This window comes from Calonectris borealis, chromosome 2, assembly GCF_964195595.1.
Source record: "Calonectris borealis chromosome 2, bCalBor7.hap1.2, whole genome shotgun sequence".
Classification (NCBI taxonomy): domain Eukaryota; kingdom Metazoa; phylum Chordata; class Aves; order Procellariiformes; family Procellariidae; genus Calonectris; species Calonectris borealis.
The window spans coordinates 18,680,965-18,700,242 of NC_134313.1; the positions used below are offsets into that span (position 1 = coordinate 18,680,965).

General features: G+C 36.7%; 1 protein-coding gene across 3 annotated transcripts in view; it reads left to right on the forward strand.

The window, feature by feature from the left end:
* CSMD3 (CUB and Sushi multiple domains 3) overlaps positions 1-19,278 on the forward strand; it is a 796,263-nt gene that overhangs the window by 554,697 nt on the left and 222,288 nt on the right. For all 3 annotated transcript variants that reach the window (XM_075141259.1, XM_075141260.1, XM_075141261.1), the window contains 4 exons: positions 1,175-1,366; positions 10,993-11,131; positions 13,346-13,533; positions 18,461-18,655. In XM_075141259.1, coding sequence (XP_074997360.1) covers positions 1,175-1,366; positions 10,993-11,131; positions 13,346-13,533; positions 18,461-18,655 — 714 coding nt within the window. The remainder of the gene's footprint in view (positions 1-1,174; positions 1,367-10,992; positions 11,132-13,345; positions 13,534-18,460; positions 18,656-19,278) is intronic.

Genomic DNA, 19,278 nt, shown 5'->3' on the forward strand with positions numbered 1-19,278 from the left:
TGTACTCAGGATTTATTATGTGGAAAAACAACGCCATAAAAAGCCCCATAACTTTATAGAGCTAATTCTTTTATTTTTTATTAAGTATGTCTTGGAAAGCAAGATACTTGTTTTTTTAGGGAAATAGCCTATTTAGACCAAGATTTCTTCTTCAAAAACATAGTAAATATATAAACCATGCACATTTCAGATGAATTCACATTGCTGTCTGCTGGTATTAGCTTCCCAGAAAGAGGGCATCTGAATTAAATCTTAGTACTGCCACTTTGTGTTTATGTTACCTAGATTGCTGAGCTCAGTGGGACTAATTCCACGGGCAACTCTGACATTTGTTATTCATTTGTAATACATATAATGTGTTGCAGTTCTATAATGTAAGTAGGAAATAATATTTACTTAAATAAACATTGATGTGCTTACTTTTCACGTAAGCTTACATATTTTGGTGCATAATATATTAAATAATATGTTGATCATCATATGTTAAATCTGGGGAAAATATCTATAAATCTCCCATACTTCTCTTGTAGTCATTGTGATTGTATGTGCAGTCTTAGTAATAACCTGTACTTACGCATTATGTATAGCTGTATATTCTCTCAGGCTAAGACCATGTGTATTTTTTTGTGTAGGTAATTTCTTTAATATTATTACAAAAGCCTAGCATGGTAAATATGTCATGTGCAAGGGTATAGATATGAGTCATCAGTGAAATTCACTTCCAAATTCGCTACTAAATGTTACATCACACTTATGTTTAAGAACTATAGAATTGTGGAGAACTGAAGATGTGTACAAACATAGCTTATTGGACAACCTGAGGTTTTTAATCCATTCTTTCCATTATTCATATTAAAAATTCCTTTAAGTTAGAAGTGCTGAGTGTCCAGGGTACTAGGAAATCTCCTACTTTCCTTTTTACATATTACAATGCTCCACAGAATTTTTTCCAAAAAAAGATTAAATGAAAAATTAAACACTTCCAATAATTAAAGCAGTTGACAAAAAATAATAGTATAAAAGCAGCAGATTGTTGGATGATTTCTCAAAATTTTAGGAGTAGGAAAATTTTTGATTTGCAGAGCTTCCTGATTAGGAAAATGTAATGGGATAAAAATGGAATGAAAAACTGAGTTTTTAAAAAATTTATTTTATTTTTTCCCTTCTCTGCTAGGTTCTGTGGCTACTGCCTGCCGTGATCCTGGTGTCCCCATGAATGGAACTAGAAATGGGGATGGAAGAGAACCTGGAGACACTGTCATTTTTCAATGTGACCCTGGCTACGAACTGCAAGGAGATGAGAGAATAACCTGCATTCAGGTAGAAAATCGGTACTTCTGGCAGCCCAATCCACCAGTCTGTATAGGTATGCAGAAAAAATCAAATAATGCTTTCCTAAATTTTGAAATTCTGGTGTAATGAATCACACTGCTCTAGGAACTTTATTTGAAGAACAAATGCATACAAGTACTGCACATCTGATAAATTATTCTGTATAAAGCTTTGATGGACATTACTGAAGTATTTCCCTGTAGTTGTTAGTATAATAGTTCTCATCCTTTCCCTCTCAGGGCCATGTCATTTATAATTTGATGATCTGTGACATAGAAAGCAAGAAAATCAGTGTCAATGACAGTTTTAGCTTTGCCTTAAACCTTGAAAAATGGTGATAAGTGTGTGGAGGATTTGGTTAAATTTCATGTGCCCGTACATACAAAATATCAGGTAGATGACCTAGTAAATTTATAGATCAGGTAAAATTATGCAAGGGCTAAAGTAGGATGCAACAGGAAAGAATGAGAAGATGGTAGCCTAATTACTCTAACAGTCTTCATTACCTTAGAAAGAACAAAATTTTCATTAGTAAAAATTATAATGTACCATTTATTTCTGGAAATATTGTCTCAGTTTCTAATACTATTCGGATTAACATAGCTGGTATTAAATGGATTTTGAAAGCATTTAACTTGGTTAACTGAATCATGATGAAAAGTAATAAGAAATTACAAAATTCTCTAGTAGATAGTAGCCTTCCAGTAACCTATTCTGAGGCAATCCTAATCATTGGTTAAGTTCCCGCTAACTGGAAAAGGGGCATTTAAAAGGGGCATTTTTAAAAAGGGAAAAAAGGAAAACCGGGCAACTACAGGCCAGTCAGTCTCACTTCTGTGCCTGGGAAGATCATGGAGCAGATCCTCCTGGAAGCTCTGATGAGGCACATAGAGGACACGGAGGTGATTTGAGACAGCCAGCATGTCTTCACCAAGGGCAAGTCCTGCCTGACCAACTCAGTGGCGTGGTATGATGGAGTGACTACATCAGAGGACATGGGAAGGGCTACAGATGTTGTCTACCTGGACCTCTGTAAGGCCTTTGACACAGTCCCTCACAACGTCCTTCTCTCTAAACAGGAGAGGCATGGATTGGATGGGTGCAGTGTCCGGTGGGTGAGGAATTGGTTGGATGGTCGCATCCAGAGGGTAGTGGTCAAGGGCTCAATGTCCAGATGGAGATCGGTGACAAGTGGTGTCCTGCAGGGGTCCATACTGGGACCGGTAGTATTTAATATCTTCATCAGTGACATAGACAGTGGGATTGAGTGCACCCTCAGCAAGTTTGCAGATGACACAAGCTGAGTGGTGCGGTTAACACACCTGAGGGACGGGATACCATCCAGAGGGACCTGGACAAGCTGAAGAAGTGGGCCCGTGTGACGCTCATGAGGTTCAACAAGGCCAAGTGCAAGGTCCTGCACCTGGTTCAGGGCAACCCCCGGTATGAATACAGGCTGGGGGATGAAGGGATTGAGAGCAGCCCTGCTGAGAAGGACTCGGAGGTACTGGTGGATGAAAAGCTGGACATGAGCCAGCAATGTGCACTTGCAGCCCAGAAGGCCAACCGTATCCTGGGCTGCATCAAAAGAAGCGTGGCCAGCAGGTTGAGGGAGGTGATTCTGCCCCTCTACTCTGCTCTGGTGAGACCCCACCTGGAGTACTGCAGCCAGCTCTGGGGTCCCCACTAGAAGAAAGACATGGACCTGTTGGAGTGGGTCCAGAGGAGGGCCACAAAAAGGATCAGGGGGATGGAACGCCTCTCCTATGAAGAAAGGCTGAGAGAGTTGAAGTTATGCAGCCTGGGGAAGGGAAGGCTTCGTCAAGACCTTATTGCAGTCTTTCAGTACTTAAAGAGGGATTATAAGACAGATGGGGACAAACTTTTTATCAGGGCCTGTTGCGGCAGGACAAGGGGTCATGGTTTTAAACTAAAAGAGGGTAGATTTAGACTAGATAGAAGGAAGCAATTTTTTCCAATGAGGGTGGTAAAACACTGGAACGTGTTGCCCAGAGAGGTGGTAGATGCCACATCCAACATTCAAGGTCAGGTTGGATGGGGCTCTGAGCAACCTGATCTAGTAGAAGAAGATGTGCCTGCCCATGGCAGGGGGGTTGGACTAGATGACCTTTAAAGGTCCCTTCTAACCCAAACTATTCTATGATTCTATGATTCTATGATTGTTATTATTGATATAGATAATATCTAAACTACTGCTTCTAAAATCTGATGGAGAGATAGAGTGATAAATAATTATGGGATTACCCATCTGGCTAGTTCGGTAAATAATGTAACGATGCTTATTTCAGTATGTTCTTTAATGCAGTCAAATGTGATATCATGATGTAGAGTGATAGAAGATTTTGTCTTAGAGGACAGCAGCTGCTGACCTGAAATTCCCTAAGGGTTGTGATAGGTAACCTGTTAAACAGGATCTGCAAGTATGATGGTGCAGAAAAGAAGGAAAATGGGCCACTCCAAGGAGGTGCAAGTGGAAGAATATTGGATAGGCCAGTTGCAGTGGTATTACCCTGAGTCATTATGAGATACTGTGCTTACTGTCCTGTACAAAGCAGAACTACTTGAAAGGAGTGTCTGAAAGGAGGGGAGTAAAACAAGGACACCTAAAATAATCAGAAAAGAGCCCTTGGACAGAGTGGTGTAGAGTGGGCAATGCAACTGTGAGAACATCAGCTCCACAAGGGCATTCTTCCTGCTTTGCTATCCCTGGTAGTCTGGTCTTGGGCAAACACTGCAGGGAGGAGCTAGGCAGAGACTGCAACTGCTAGGAGCACTTGTATAGCTTTCAGATACTCTCTTGCCTTTAATAAACTTAACTTGACCTTAGCTGTTACAAAATAAATTCTGCATCCTATTTGCATATGCATGCATGCACATGCACTTCCCTATGCATGTCTGCAGACAGGTATTTGCAAACATATTACAGTACTGACCTGGTGTCTGTGGCTATCTACTTACCACACAAAGTGTTGTTGACCCTGGCTGGACACCAGGTGCCCACCAAAGCCACTCTATCGCTCCCTTCCTCAGCTGGACAGGGGAGAGAAAATATAACGGAAGGGCTCCTGAGTCGAGATAAGGACAGGGAGAGATCATGCACTAATTACCATCACAGACAAAACAGACTTGACTTGGGGAAATTAGTTTAATTTATTACCAATCAAATCAGAGTAGGATAATGAGAAATAAAAACTAAATCTTAAAACACCTTCCCCCCACCCCTCCCATCTTCCCGGGCTCAACTTCACTCCTGATTTTCCCTACCTCCTTCCCCCCAAGCAGCACAGGGGGGACAGGGAATGGGGATTGCGGTCAGTTCATCACACATTATTTCTGCCGCTCCTTCCTCCTCAGAGGAAAGACTCCTCACACTCTTCCCGTGATCCAGCATGGGGTTCCTCCCATGGGAGACAGTCCTCCATGAACTTCTCCAACGTGAATCCTTCCCACGGGCTACAGTTCTTCACGAACTGCTCCAGTGTCGGTCCTTTCCAGGGGGTTCAGTCCTTCAGGAACAGACTGCTCCAGCGTGGGTCCCCAAGGGGTCACAAGTCCTGCCAGAAAACCTGCTCCAGCATGGGCTCCTTTCCACAGGGTTACAGGTCCTGCCAGCACGGGCTTCCCACGGGGTCCCAGCCTCCTTCAGGCATCCACCTGCTCCAGCGTGGGGTCCTCCACGGGCTGCAGGTGGATATCTGCTCCACCGCTAACCTCCATGGGCTGCAGGGGCACAGTCTGCCTCACCATGGTCTTCACCATGTGCTGCAGGGGTATCTCTGCTCCGGCACCTGGAGCACCTCCTCCCCCTCCTTCTTCACTGACCTTGGTCTCTGCAGAGGAACAGATATATATTGTATCATACTGACCTTGTTTGATATTGCTGGTTTAAAAATATTTTTTCAACTGAAAAATAATTACTCTATTATAAAGCAGTGCTAGCACTTTTAATCATTATCAATACTGAGTTGATGATATTATTAAATAGATTAAATGTAGGTGCTCACCTGTCATTCTGTCCTTAGTACATGTGTAAATATGCATGATATTCTTAACTGCATGCATCCATTTACCTAATACTTGTAATTTCCACACTTTATGCACAAACACCTAGTGTACATAGAGTAGCAAGAATGCTTATTATGATGATTAATTGGCCAAATATCAGACATGAACTTATTTTATATTGATTTCCTATAATGATACATTTTTGGGGAACATGAGCTGCTAATAGACTAAAGTAGGGTGTGCAAACCTTGGCTTAGAGCCCAAAGATTTCAAAATTGTCTATTGTAGTTCAGTACTCTGAAGTTTGTCAGTTTTTTGCCAAACTTGCAATATATTCACTTATGTTGTTTCTATGCCTGTAAATCAAAACTGTACAAGGTTTACTCTACACATAACTTCAACATCATCAGGGTTTATCAAAGTCTTGGGAAAAATAAATATCATTTTGATGGAAGAATAAGAGCATGTTCTAGATTTATTTTATTAGTTCTTTACACTCCAAAGTATCTTCTTGAACTTCCTAATTATTAATGCTCAAAACTAGGTAAACTTACTTGTTAATTATTCTTACCTGTGGGACTGCCTTCATTGTTTAGATACCTTCAGTCTTGCCTGTAACACAATTGTAAGAACATCTTCATTTCAAAGGTAATAGCAATGGGAAAATTACAAAAAGTTAAATATTGATTCAACTATTTGAATGACTGATTAAAATTAGAGATTCTTCTATACTGAAGATATTCTGACAAACTATAAATTTGAGAATATGTCTCTGCCAAAAGATAGTCCTTTGGCTTATGTCTGTGATGCCCAAAATAGCTAAATATTTTCCATTCCAAAGACTTCCTGGATCCAGTCTTGTTTAGATAGCAGAATCTTAAATGATTGTATTCGCTTAGTTTGCTCATTAAAAATACTGGCATGCAAAATGTCATTTTAGGATTCAGGTTTACTATACATTTAGGTGAAGTAAGGACTGTCTCCCAGAAGTTTCAGACTTTCTTCAGAAATTCATAGGTCAATTTTTAAAGTTTTTCCTTTTAATTGCAGCTTGGTTTTGTTTGTTTCTATCGTTTTGTTTTATGCAAAGTCTTGGTTTCCATTTTTATATCTATGGAAAGGTTGTTTGGAATCAGTGAATTCCAGTGGTACTTTCCTCAAAATGGGATCTATATGACACCAATGCAAAGAATATTTCAGCAGTTATTTCATACTTAATTGTGATTATTTAAATATATCTTCAGACTAGATATAAGGAAGAAATTTTTTACGATGAGGGTGGTGAAACACTGGCACAGGTTGCCCAGAGAGGTGGTAGGTGCCTCACCCCTGGAAACATTCAAAGTCAGGTTGGACGGGGCTCTGAGCAACCTGATTTAGTTGAAGATGTCCCTGCTTATTGCAAGGGGATTAGACTAGATGACCTTTAAACGTCCCTTCCAACGCAAACCATTCTATGATCTGTCATTCTATGATTCTATACTTAATATCTCTTCTTTAAAAAAGAATTAATGAAACCATACGTTCTGTTTCTTTTGTTAAGATGTAATTCGGTGAATAAATAAATAAGTAAAAGCCAGAAAATTCTGGAATAGTACTCTGTTGCCTTCCAGAAAAATTAAATAGATTTTAGATAAAAAACAACCCAACCTGTACTTCCTCCCATAGAAACAATGAATGCGAAGATCATCATACAGGCAGACTGTCTGGCACAGTGCTTACTTACCACTGTGTCTGCACAGAGGTTTGTAAAGACAGGTTGACATAACCTACATCTAGTTTTCACTGTGTAATACATTAAAAATACATTTTTCATAGTGTATTGACATTTGCCTTTCTTTCTGGATGGACTATTATATTTATTCAGTCTTAGGTTTTGTTTCTAATACTATAAAAGATAGGTGTCCTTTAAACTTTGTTTTCAGAGCTGGTCTGCCCTCAGTTAAAAAAAAAGTTATGACACTTAATAACAAAGTTGCACACATTAAATTCAGAATATTATGGATTCTGACACACACAAGAATTTAATTGAAGCACACAGAGAAAGAAAGTCTAAACAACTTTAGAGAAGATAGTAAACTGGAAAAGGCAACATCGTCTAATAGTATTTTTCATTAGATTATGTTGACTTTCTCAACTTACTATCTAATGAATTAAAAAATAAAATAATCTGAAACTGCTGAAGAAAATTCTACCTGGGAGATAGTTGAAGATTGATGGTTTTTTTACTGCTGCTAATGGTATACCTTGAAATAAAATACATTTTGACTGTCCAACTTCGTGTTAACAGAGAATTAAACTAAATCAAGACCACATCAGGAAAGTATCATGAATGCAGACATTGGCAAAAAGTAGTCTGCAACAAGGACATAACAGTTTGAGTTAACATCTTTGTATCGTCATATGTAAGTTCAGGGTGCCTCAGAAAATATCATCACACTGATACAGTTTAGGGGTCATTTCAGTGAAGCTTGGTTACAGTGAATAACCTTAATGTCCTCTTTGGTACTCTTTACATTTTCATTCTTGAGATATGCAGATAGTGCAGCCTGAACCATTAAAGTACTTCAAGAGCATGAATATACAGGGTTATACTGAAGAACACTAGTTCCAGGTGATGAGCAGCCTTTACATTCCATATAACCTCACAGTTCAAGACTTTTGCATGAATTTTTAGTTCAGCAAGATAGAAGGTTACAGTGACCTCTTTTACATTTAAAGGAAGCATATTGTTTTGTAATGGTTTCATCTTACTTTGTTTCAGAATTGTAACAAAAGAACATCAAATAAAAGATGCTTCTGATTAGAAACAATAATCTTGTGAATACAGAGAAATTGCCATTATTATCCTTATTGTAAAACTAAGTAAATGTTTTGCACTAAATGAAATTTCTCCAACCTGTTCCCTTGTAGCTAATGGAACTTTCTCTAGCAACTGAAAACCTCTGAGAAAATGCTATCATGATAAAATTTGTATTTGGTGATTGTTAAGAGAAGCAAAAAAATTGTGCTAGGTCTGGAAAAATTATTATACGTATTTGCTGTACTATTGATTTATAATACTTATGTGTTCCTAGAACAAGTCGGTGTTTCAGCTTCTAACTGCTTTTACAGAAAATGGTGATTTGGAATTCATTACCATTTATAGTACCAAAATATAATGGAAGATTCTAATTTTATTTTTATCTTTGAGGTAATTTAGCTATGCATTACTCCCTTTTAATATAAGAAAAATATGTAAAATGTAGAAAGACTATACTCATATGTATTGTAACTGTGGATACATTAATCTACTTAAGTTTTCTACTTGCACTACTTGAATTCTTAAGAGACTTGTGATTTATTTCTCGTGACATTGGAAAATACTGTGTGTATTTCCCACTCATTTGATTTATATCTGTACATATCACCTTGATCTGTACAGATCATCTTGAGTGCCATCACACGACATGTACAGGACAACCAGGTCATCAGGCCCAGTCAGCATGGGTTTATGAAAGGCAAGTCCTGCTTGACTAACCTGATCTCCTTCTATCACAAGGTGACCCGCTTAGTGGATGAGGGAAAGGCTGTGGATTTGGTCTACCTAGGCTTTAATAAAGCCTTTGACACCATTTCCTACAGCATTCTCCTGGAGAAACTGGCTGCTCATGTCTTGGACGGTGTACTCTTTGCTGGGTAGAAAACTGGCTGGACGGCCGGGCCCGGAGAGTTGTGGTGAACAGAGTTAAATCCAGCTGGCGGCCGGTCACGAGCGGTGTTCCCCAGGGCTCAGTATTGGAGCCAGTTCTGTTTAATAGCTTTATCAATGATCTGGACGAGGGGATCAAGTGCTCCCTCAGTAAGTTTGCGGACGACACCAAGTTGGGTGGGAGTGTTGATCTGCTTGAGGGTAGGAAGGCTCTACAGAGGGATCTGGACAGGTTAGATTGACGGGCTGAGGACAATCATATGAGATTCAACAAGGCCAAGTGCCGGGTCCTGCACTTGGGTCACGATAACCCCGTGCTACACTATAGGCTTGTGGAAGAGTGATGGGGAAAGCTGCCTGGCAGAAATGGACCTGTGTTGCTGGTTGACAGCTAGCTGAATATGAGCCGGCAGTGTGCCCAGGTGGCCAAGAAGGCCAACGACATCCTGGCCTGTATCAGAAATAGTGTGGCCAGCAGGAGTAGGATCGTCCCCCGGTAGTTGCCACTGGTGAGACTGCACCTCAAATACTGTTCGGTTTTGGGTCCCTCAATGCAAGAAAGACATTGAGGTGCTGGAGCATGTCCAAAGGGCAACAAAGCTGGTGAAGGGCCTGGAGCACAAGTCTTATGAGGAGCGGCTGAGGGAACTGGGGTTGTTTAGTCTGGAGAAGAGGAGGCTGCGGGGAGACCTTATCGCTCTCTACAACTACCTGAAAGGAGGTTGTAGCGAGGTGGATGTTGGTCTCTTTTCCCCCATAACAAGAGATAGGACGAGAGGAAATGGCCTCAAGTTGTGCCAAGGGAGGTTTAGATTGGATATTAGGAAACATTTCTTCACCGAAAGGGTTGTCAAGCATTGGAAGAGGCTGCCCAGGAAAGTGGTTGAGTCACTGTCCCTGGAGGTATTTAAAAGATGTGTAGATGTGGTGCTTAGGGACATGGTTTAGTGGTGGACTTGGCAGTGCTAGGTTTACGGTTGGACTCGATGATCTTAAAGGTCTTTTCCAGCCTAAGTGATGCTATGATTCTGTAAGTGATTTAAGTAACCTTTGAGTTCACAGCATCTCTGTTACAGAAGACCTGAGCAATCAACTCCTTTCCCTGGTACTGCAGATGATCACTTCGTGGAATTCAATTTTGCAAAATGATAAGCCTTTATAAATCTTATCTACAATATTTTGAATAAAATTTTAGAAGTTCTTTCAAAAAAGATCTTTGGAAAACATGCTTATTCTGTTGTTCATATATGAAGTCTCAGTTAAAGAATGCTAAGTACAAAACTTCATGAGGGTAGTGATACCTTCATTCTTTTTATTAAGTTTTTACATTTCTGGGCCACAAACACACAACATTTAGGAACCTCAAAATCACACAGAGAAATGTGTTTGTTCTATTTTGTGTGTGCTCGGAAGATATTTTATTTTCCTCTGAGTTTGAAAACTGCATTTACTAGAATGTTTTTGTTGAATTTCATTTATGTTATATCAGTCTTGATCTGAATTACTAATCAGTGCTGTCTGGTTAAAATGCAGGTAGTTGCATTATCAGTGTAAGTAGATCATATTTCATAACCTAAGAAGCTTCTTTTAGAATGCCTTTAACAAGAAGTAGAAAGTGGAAAGCTTATCCAGTCAAGTTTTTTTTTTGTCTGCAGCCAGAGCATTTTTCAAGTTCACAGTATTTTCAGAAAAGCCTTGAGATAATGTTATGCACGCACATAAAAGGACACAGTGTTCAAAAACAAGTGCTTCACTTAATAGTATTAGTATTTGTCTAAGGGGAAATGTGAATACATTTTTTGTTTCTATTAAAGATTTGTAAATACTTCACTTGTTTCTTGTTTAACTTTTGGAGGACATTAAATGTCAGTGAACAGATTGCTGGTACTTGCTTCTCTTTCTCTTACCTTTTTTCCTCAATTCCAATTTATTTTTATTCACAGCTCCCTGTGGAGGAAACTTGACTGGCTCATCAGGTTTTATACTTTCACCAAACTTCCCTCATCCTTATCCCCACAGCAGAGATTGTGACTGGACTATCACTGTTAATAATGATTATGTTATATCATTAGCATTTATCAGGTAAACTGCTACTTGCTCATAATTTTTAAAGTCATGTTTGTAACTTTATTATTGGCAGTTGTTCAGAGCTTTGTAGGGTAACATATGTATACCTAATGTAACTATGAAAGTGATTAGTAACTGTTATCTTTGTTAGCAGTCACAACAAATACATTAGAGTATTCAATACACATAGAGGTGGAGCTTAGGAGCTCCTGTTCAGTTAAAACTCTCAGTTTTCACCAATTAATGTGGAAGTGGATGGTGCCCAATTTACCAAGATTCTCCTAAGAAGGCAGCATGGAGTAATGCCCTGAATTGTCCCCAACCCAGGAGAATGGTTTTTAATGATGAAGTCTATTGATTCATCATATTTTGTATGAGATGCTCACCTGCTATTTAAGCAAAATTTCAAAAGTAGTCTTTAAATTTAGTTTTATTAGTCCGTATCATTTCAGGATACTTCAGTAGGATACTTCCTGTTGTTCTGGTTATTAAATTGAATTGTTTTAGCATTTTCCTTTATCACAATGCAAGATTAAATTGGGCTTAATAGAATCCACAGAAGAACTTTTGCCATCTGCATTTTATGTAACCCATAAAGTAAATTAATATACATATTATGTGTGAAAAATATGCCAACTGGTGCGTATGATTATGCCATAGAAAAGTTAAAAATTGTACTTGTAATGTCCCATCAAATTTAAGTCCTTCTTATGCTGGATATTCTATAATAGTGGCTTTATTGTTCTGATCAGTGACAATGTGATGACTTGTTTAGTGATGTAGGTCATATAGTTGTCTGTTCTCGGTGCTCAGTGATACAGAATGTGTTTTGAAGAATTCCTGCCAAGCAAATTAACCACTAAATTATATTTACATAATTAACAATTTAGCTTTTTTTTTTGTGATTTCAGAATGCTGTAAGTTGCTAAGCAACTTTCTACTGTCCAGTAACACTTTTTTTTTTTTGGTGAAATATCATGAGCTCAAAATATTTAAGAATATTCTGCTCTTCATATTATGCATTTAGGTATAAGAGATCCTCCATCTTAGAATAAAAACATTATTTTACAGTGTGACTCAGTATAGTATGTGAACAGTTTATAGATCCCAATTATTGCCAAGATGTTCTTCAAATCTGGACAATTGCTGTGATTCTTGACAGAAGCTGCCAAGCTTAGTCTTGGTCAAGATTGCATACTTACTGAGACTTGCCTCACTTATGACACACAGACTGTTCCCGAGTGAGAAAAAAACCCTTCCTGTATAAACCAAACTCTGGATACTCCACTGACTACTATTAAATGCGCTTTTGAATGGGACTTACTCCAGCTAACCCTTTTAAACTCAAGACAAACTATGGCACTTTAAAAATCGAAGCTGTTGACATTTGACTTTTGCATTTCTTTTGTAAGGAAATATTTTTGAAATAATGCAAAAGTTAAAGAATATTTTCCCTGAAGGAGCTGTATCAGGTCTTCAACGCCTCCATTTATTTTAATCAGGAGCTAGTGTCTACATAGAGACAACGTAATTCTAGTGGTTGGATTTTCATTCTTTTACTAACAATCTTTTTTAAACTTTTTTGTACATGGACGATATTATAAGTAAATTTGGTTAACTCTCTGCCTTTAACTAAAATTAAGTTCAGAATTAACTAATTAATTTAGTTAATTAACTATAGTTACATAATTAACTAAATTAATTAAATTTTAAAAGTTAACTAAAATTAAGTTCAAAAGAAAAGATAAGGTTTCAATACTACACATTTTCATTTAAACTGATTATAGGCAAAATGCTTTTTGCTCTTAGGGTTACTGGAAGATTACCTCCTGGCTGTATGAAAGTGTTCAGTTTGACTGGAAGCTGTTTACACTCTACTCTGCAGCTGACTGCATTATATCATAAAGCATTTCTGCCAAGGGTTCCAGTAGATCTACATTGTTTATTTCTCTAAAGCTTTAGAAATACTGTTATTAATTTTTTTCTATTTAAAAAGTTTACCTTTTTTTTTTCTGGCTAGCAGCAAAATGTTGTTTCTAAGCAGAGAACCAATAAATATAGTATTTCTGTTGTTTTCTAACAAAATATTTCTACAAACCATTATTCTGACGGTGGAGTTCTTTTTTCCTTTTATGAAAACAGTGATAGTAAACTTTTATTTAAGCTAATAAGAGTGAAAATGTTAGGCAAAGCATATTGTGTCTAATATTTCTCTTTTTTGTTCTACAGTTTCAGTATAGAACCAAATTATGATTTTCTTTATATCTATGATGGGCCAGATGGTAATAGCCCGCTGATTGGGAGCTTTCAAGATAGCAAGTTGCCAGAGAGGATAGAAAGCAGTTCAAATACCATGCATCTGGCTTTTCGGAGTGATGGATCTGTTAGTTTTACTGGATTCCACCTAGAGTACAAAGGTAAATAAAATGATTTTTCTTTTCTATTAAAAAAGTTCAATGCATGAGTGTAAATTTTAATCGGTTTTAATTTCTCATAGTTTTCTGTCTGGTGATGTTTTGGTTTTGCCTGAGAGTATGATAATGTGTATTATCTATACATACAAAATATAATATTATAAGGGTACTAATTTAAGATAAAGCTTCTAGTATGATTTAATGTAGCTGATACATGATAATGTTAAATGTATGATTCCAATGAAAAAAAATTCAGACAGCAGTTTACGTTTCAAAAATAATGATGCAGTGACAAAACTTAACAGCATATATATATGTTTTTTTTCAGAATATAATTTATTTTTATTTTTCCCCTACATAGAGGGCATGCTGGCATAGGTGCATTTAAGATCCTGTAAGATGAAACGATGTGCTAGAATCTAGGAGACCAATATTGAAAATGAAAAAATATTTTGGCTAGACCTTTGTATGATAAGCCATGGTAGAGCTGTCTACCTGTCTCAGACAGATCTGTCTGAGGTCATAACACAGTAAACAAGAACATATAGGCTTGAAAAATTCATAATCAATAGGAGCTTTCATAACTGCCTTTGCACGGCTCAAGAAACAGAAATATTTGATATTAAATGAATATGAAAATATCCAATAATCTGTAAAGACAACGAGAGGGGAAATATGGATGTTGTTGGTATAGAGGCAATACATCCTAACCTCCTTGGACTTATTTTCTTCTCCATTTATTCTGAAAGCAATTAGTAAATGCAAAGGTATACAAGGGAAAGACTGATGCATTTTTTGCTTTGGTAAACCCAGTCTCCTTTTACTTTCCTAAAGTCATTGGATTCTACAGTTGTAGAGGAAGTTATCTCCACAGTATGAGCTAGTCCTAAGAAGTTAAAAGTAGATCTCAGACATGTTGATGGTCAGCCCATATGTATGTACTGTTCCACATCACTTAAAAATATTTCTTCTTCTTTCTCAATTAAATTGAAGAATGATAAATGCGGATGGAAGTGCTATAGAAAGCAGTTCAGGGAGAGTCACCAAGATGATTAGGAGGGTGGAACATATAACATACAAAGAGAGGCTGAGGAAACGGGTTTGCTTCAACTACCTAATGAGAGTGTATAGAAAAGACAGAGCCAGACTTTTCTCAGGGGCACATAGTGATAAATGGGAGGTAATGGGCACAAGTTGCAACAAGAGAAATTTCAATTAGATATTAAGGAAAAAAAAAATCATTCTGATGATCAAACATTGGAACTGGTTGCCCTGAGATCATGTCATCTGAATCCTTTGGAAACGTAACTGGACTGGTCAAAGGCCTCAGCAACCTAATCAAATTGGCCCTGCTTTGTGTGGGGGTTGTGCTACATCTCTTCCAACCTAAATTGTTCTGATTTGATGAACTTCACTTTTTCACACAAATTGTAGCAGCTGCAGTTGTGTCCTATATGTACACTAATCCTATTTTAAGTGGCAGTAGTACTCAAATTGTACTTCATTGACAGGCCATATTTTTCAGATACAAATCTCAGACCTGACCCATGTCTCAGGTCTGGTCTGTAATCATGTTTCTGATTGGGTTTTGTTCTTGCCTTCCTTCCTCCATTTCTATTTTATAATGGAGGAGCAGCTTATCAGTTGTAATAAGTGCTCTGGAGAATAATTACGGAATGTTTGCTATAGTTATGTACATCTGTAATATTCTCTCCAAGAAGCTTATTATGGCTTTGTTCTCTTTGAGACTTAGGGATGGAGTAGTAAGTCATCAAGTTCTGGACAAAGCATCTGCTTCTCTTGGCTTTCAATGTTGCTTTCCATGCACTAAGATACTAGTTTTCTAGTATGGCATCATTACCATATGTTAGCCAACAGATACTTCCTTTTTGAACTTGAGATTGCAGCAGCACATATCGTTACCTGTTTTCAGCCTGTATTTCAGAAGCCTTAGTTGATCCAGTGGTATGCCAAAGTTATCAGAGAAGTAATTGCTGTTTTTCTTGAAGATTGTTGCAAAATTTTATTATGGGCAAAAGGAATTTATACTTAGTATGCACAGCCAAGAATATAATGTTACTGTAACTCAAATCTTAACTAATGAAACAATTATTTTTAGTCCATATCTAATTATTGCAGAAAATAATTTAAAAATACTACTACAGAAAAAAGTCTTCATAATAATACCGCTAAAATTGTAGCGCACACACTCTCCAGCATTTTCTTTGATGTTCTGCTAAGCCTGCTACTGCCCTTCTGTGTTTTCAGGTTAATGATACTAGTATTCTTGGGAAAGAAAGGGGAAAGGCTGCAGGGGTCATCAATCTCTTGAGTTCTTCATTTGGAGCAATATGACATTGATGGTGAAGGACTTCTCCTGTCTCCTGGGAGCACTGTTATTTTATTTTTATAAATTTACTAATACAGTCATCTTATTTGCTCTTTTTTTCACTGGTTCTCAGTTAGATCTGATTAATCCTTTTGCCCCATTTTACTTCATTCTTCATGTATTGTGCTGTTAGTATACTGACTTTCTTTACAAGTTCACTTAGCAGCTACTTCAGATTTGCAAAAGTAGTTTGAAGATGCTAAGTATTTCAGGCTTTATTTTTCACAATAGTTATTAAGAAACTGTATTTCTATAGTGGCATTGTTACTGTTTAGTCAGCAACTTCAGGAGTCTGTCACAGCTGTAACTTTGGGGAAAAGAAAATTACAGGGCTGTACTTTTTCCCTAGAGAAAATTTGTGCTGTGACAGATCATGTCTTTTCTCAGTTTTTGATATATGCACCAGACATAATAGATTACTTTATCTTCTACTCTCTTTAATTTCTCATGTAGTACTAATCTTCATGTTATCCAAGGATCTGCTAGAATTATGAAACATGGATTTCTTATCATAAACTCAGGAATGGTGATCTCTCAGTATCAGTTGTATATCAATGCAAATATATCAATATCAGTTCAGTAAGAAGAAAAAATAATGTTTTCTTGCTATTGTCAAAATGTTAGTTATAATCCTAAATTAATTGATCCTTTTTTTTTCCTTTTTTCTTTTTTTTAATTTGAGAATTTGGACTTGAAAGAATTTTCAGTTTGCCCTAAGGTCTGCCAGACTTCTCAAGTGACAGTGTGGTTGGCTTACATAATAATTATTAATATCTGTGTGATATCTTACAGACTTTCTAGTAAATTGTATCTTTTAAGTTTTGATTGTCCACCAAATTTTTCAATATGAGTGTTACAAAAGTTTTAGCCTTTCTTTCTGTAATGTCATAGTGTATTTTGAAGCCTCACCATTCAGAACAGGAAACAGATGTTATAGGCACCACACTACAACTACCTATATGAATCAATGTGGATATCAAATACCTATTCTTAATAATTAACTATTACTTGTTATTGTACTGTTTTTCGTATTAGAAGCATGCTCTGTAGATTAGATATGCAAATCCTAATAAATTGTTAACCACATTAGATTTTCACGTTCTTTTGGAAGATGTGAAGTTGAAATTTCAAAAGAATTATTCTATGTTTCCATCTTCAAATGTAAATGTATTTTTATGGTTTTGCAATGTAATTCTTTCTCTCCTCTCAGAAATCCTACAACATAGAAATGGCCTTAGGGGATCAAACCAATCATTTACTTAGTTCAGTAGTTTGTCTTTAGTAGTAATCAATAACCGATATGTGACTAAACTTTATGAAAGTCAAATATATAATCATTTCTCCCTATTATCTGTAAGTTTTCAGAAACTTCAGCTTAGGTACTGCCAGAATCAGATGAATTGTCTGTGTATTTAAAGCTCTTAAATAGCCTTCCAGGAATTTCAAAGCTCATATAATCTTTTGGCAATCGTACCTACCTGTAGCAGAAAGTTCCACAGGGCAAATATGCCTGGTAAAAAAACACCTCTTTTGATGTATTAGAAAGTTGGCACTGGTCTTGCAGAAAGTAAGTAAGTGTTCCCTATTGATCTTCTCCACAACACCCTTAAATGGTAAAGAAGAAAATCTGAAATTTCTATCTTCTGCTTGATGAAATAAATTACTTCAAACTGAATCCTGTATAGCACAAAATCACCTGCTTCGTTCCAGCTTCTACCATTTCCTAATACGTTTACTTTTTTTCCTTAATGGAAAAACATTGCAATCTTTTCCAAAGTGTTTACCTTTTCTCCCCTTCTGCACAGTAATGTTGTTAATTAGAAGTGCCGAGTGGTTATTTTTGTGCAGTTTGTTATATCTTGGCTATTAAAGACACTAGTATTCACATTATAGAAGGAAAAGGGAAGCAAAGAATTTATTGAATTTATTTCAATATTTTGAAACAAATAGCTATAAATAAAAAAAAAAAGGAGATAAATTTAAGAAATATTTTCATGCTTTGTCCTCCAGTGAGGAAAAAAAAAGCTATATGAAAATGTATCAGTATATCATATGCACAGATATAGATATTCATTTGGGTTTTATTAATTTTGAAGAAATTCTTGTTTGCGTACTTTTTATTTTGTAACAAACTACTTACATTGGTTTCCTCCACTTACCAGTTTTCAGACCACAGATTTTAAAACTAGTATGTGTCTTATCTACTGGAACAGTGTCCATAGATCTAACTTAATCTACCTACGTAACTACGTCGTTAGTCACAGTGAACCCTGGAAAAATAGTTCTCATAATGGATCTCTATAGGAGTTATCTAGGAAAAATATAGGAGACAAGGTTTTGGTCATTGTGTACTAATTTTTACAGTCTTTAACATGAAAGAGAGAGAACATTTGATGTAGAAAGGAAGGACTCTTAAAAAAAAAAAAAAGGAACATTATGTGTCTACAGGGTGCTCAAAAAAGACCTTGAGAGAACTCCAGAAAATATTTGTAATGTTTTAGTTTATATTCAAAATTATGTTTGCATTTGCTTCCTCTATAGCAAAGCTTCGTGAGTCTTGCTTTGATCCTGGAAATATAATGAATGGAACAAGACTTGGAATGGATTATAAACTGGGATCAACTGTCACATATTACTGCGATGCAGGTTATGTTCTTCAAGGATATTCTACATTAACATGTATCATGGGAGATGATGGAAGACCTGGATGGAACAGAGCCCTGCCCAGTTGTCATGGTAAGAGAGGTTTTTCATTTATTATTGTTGCTGTTGTTATTATTCTTGCTTTGTCATATGAAAGAAACAGGTAAAAAATTAGAAGAAGCAACAAAGCCCTTTTCAATGATATATTTAATAAAACCAACATATTTAATAACTCAGGATAAATATTGTTTCAAGTTTTTAATAACATTGGATAAATAGTGCTACAAATTATTATTGCAAATAGAGGTTAATAGTGATGTCATCCTCTCTGTCGACCTGTATTCTTGAATTAGCAAATTTACAGCAAAGTATAGAGATATATACCATGTAAATATATGTATTTAAATAGAGCATTAAGTATACTCTGGATGTCACAATATATGTTTGTTTCTTTTTGTTATTACTGTTTTTTAAACCATGTAGATGAAATATTTTGTATATACAACATTACATCATTTATCCTGTTAGACATATGGGCTCTAGAAAAATTTAGCCTTGAAATGCACCCAAGATCCAATCATTCAAACTTTTACGGATATGAAGAACTCCACTCATCTCAGGGATCTCCTGACTTTAGTTATATTACCACTGACTATCTCAAGCGTAAGCATTTTCTTCTCTAAGAAAAGATTCAATTTTTGTTTTACTGATTTGGT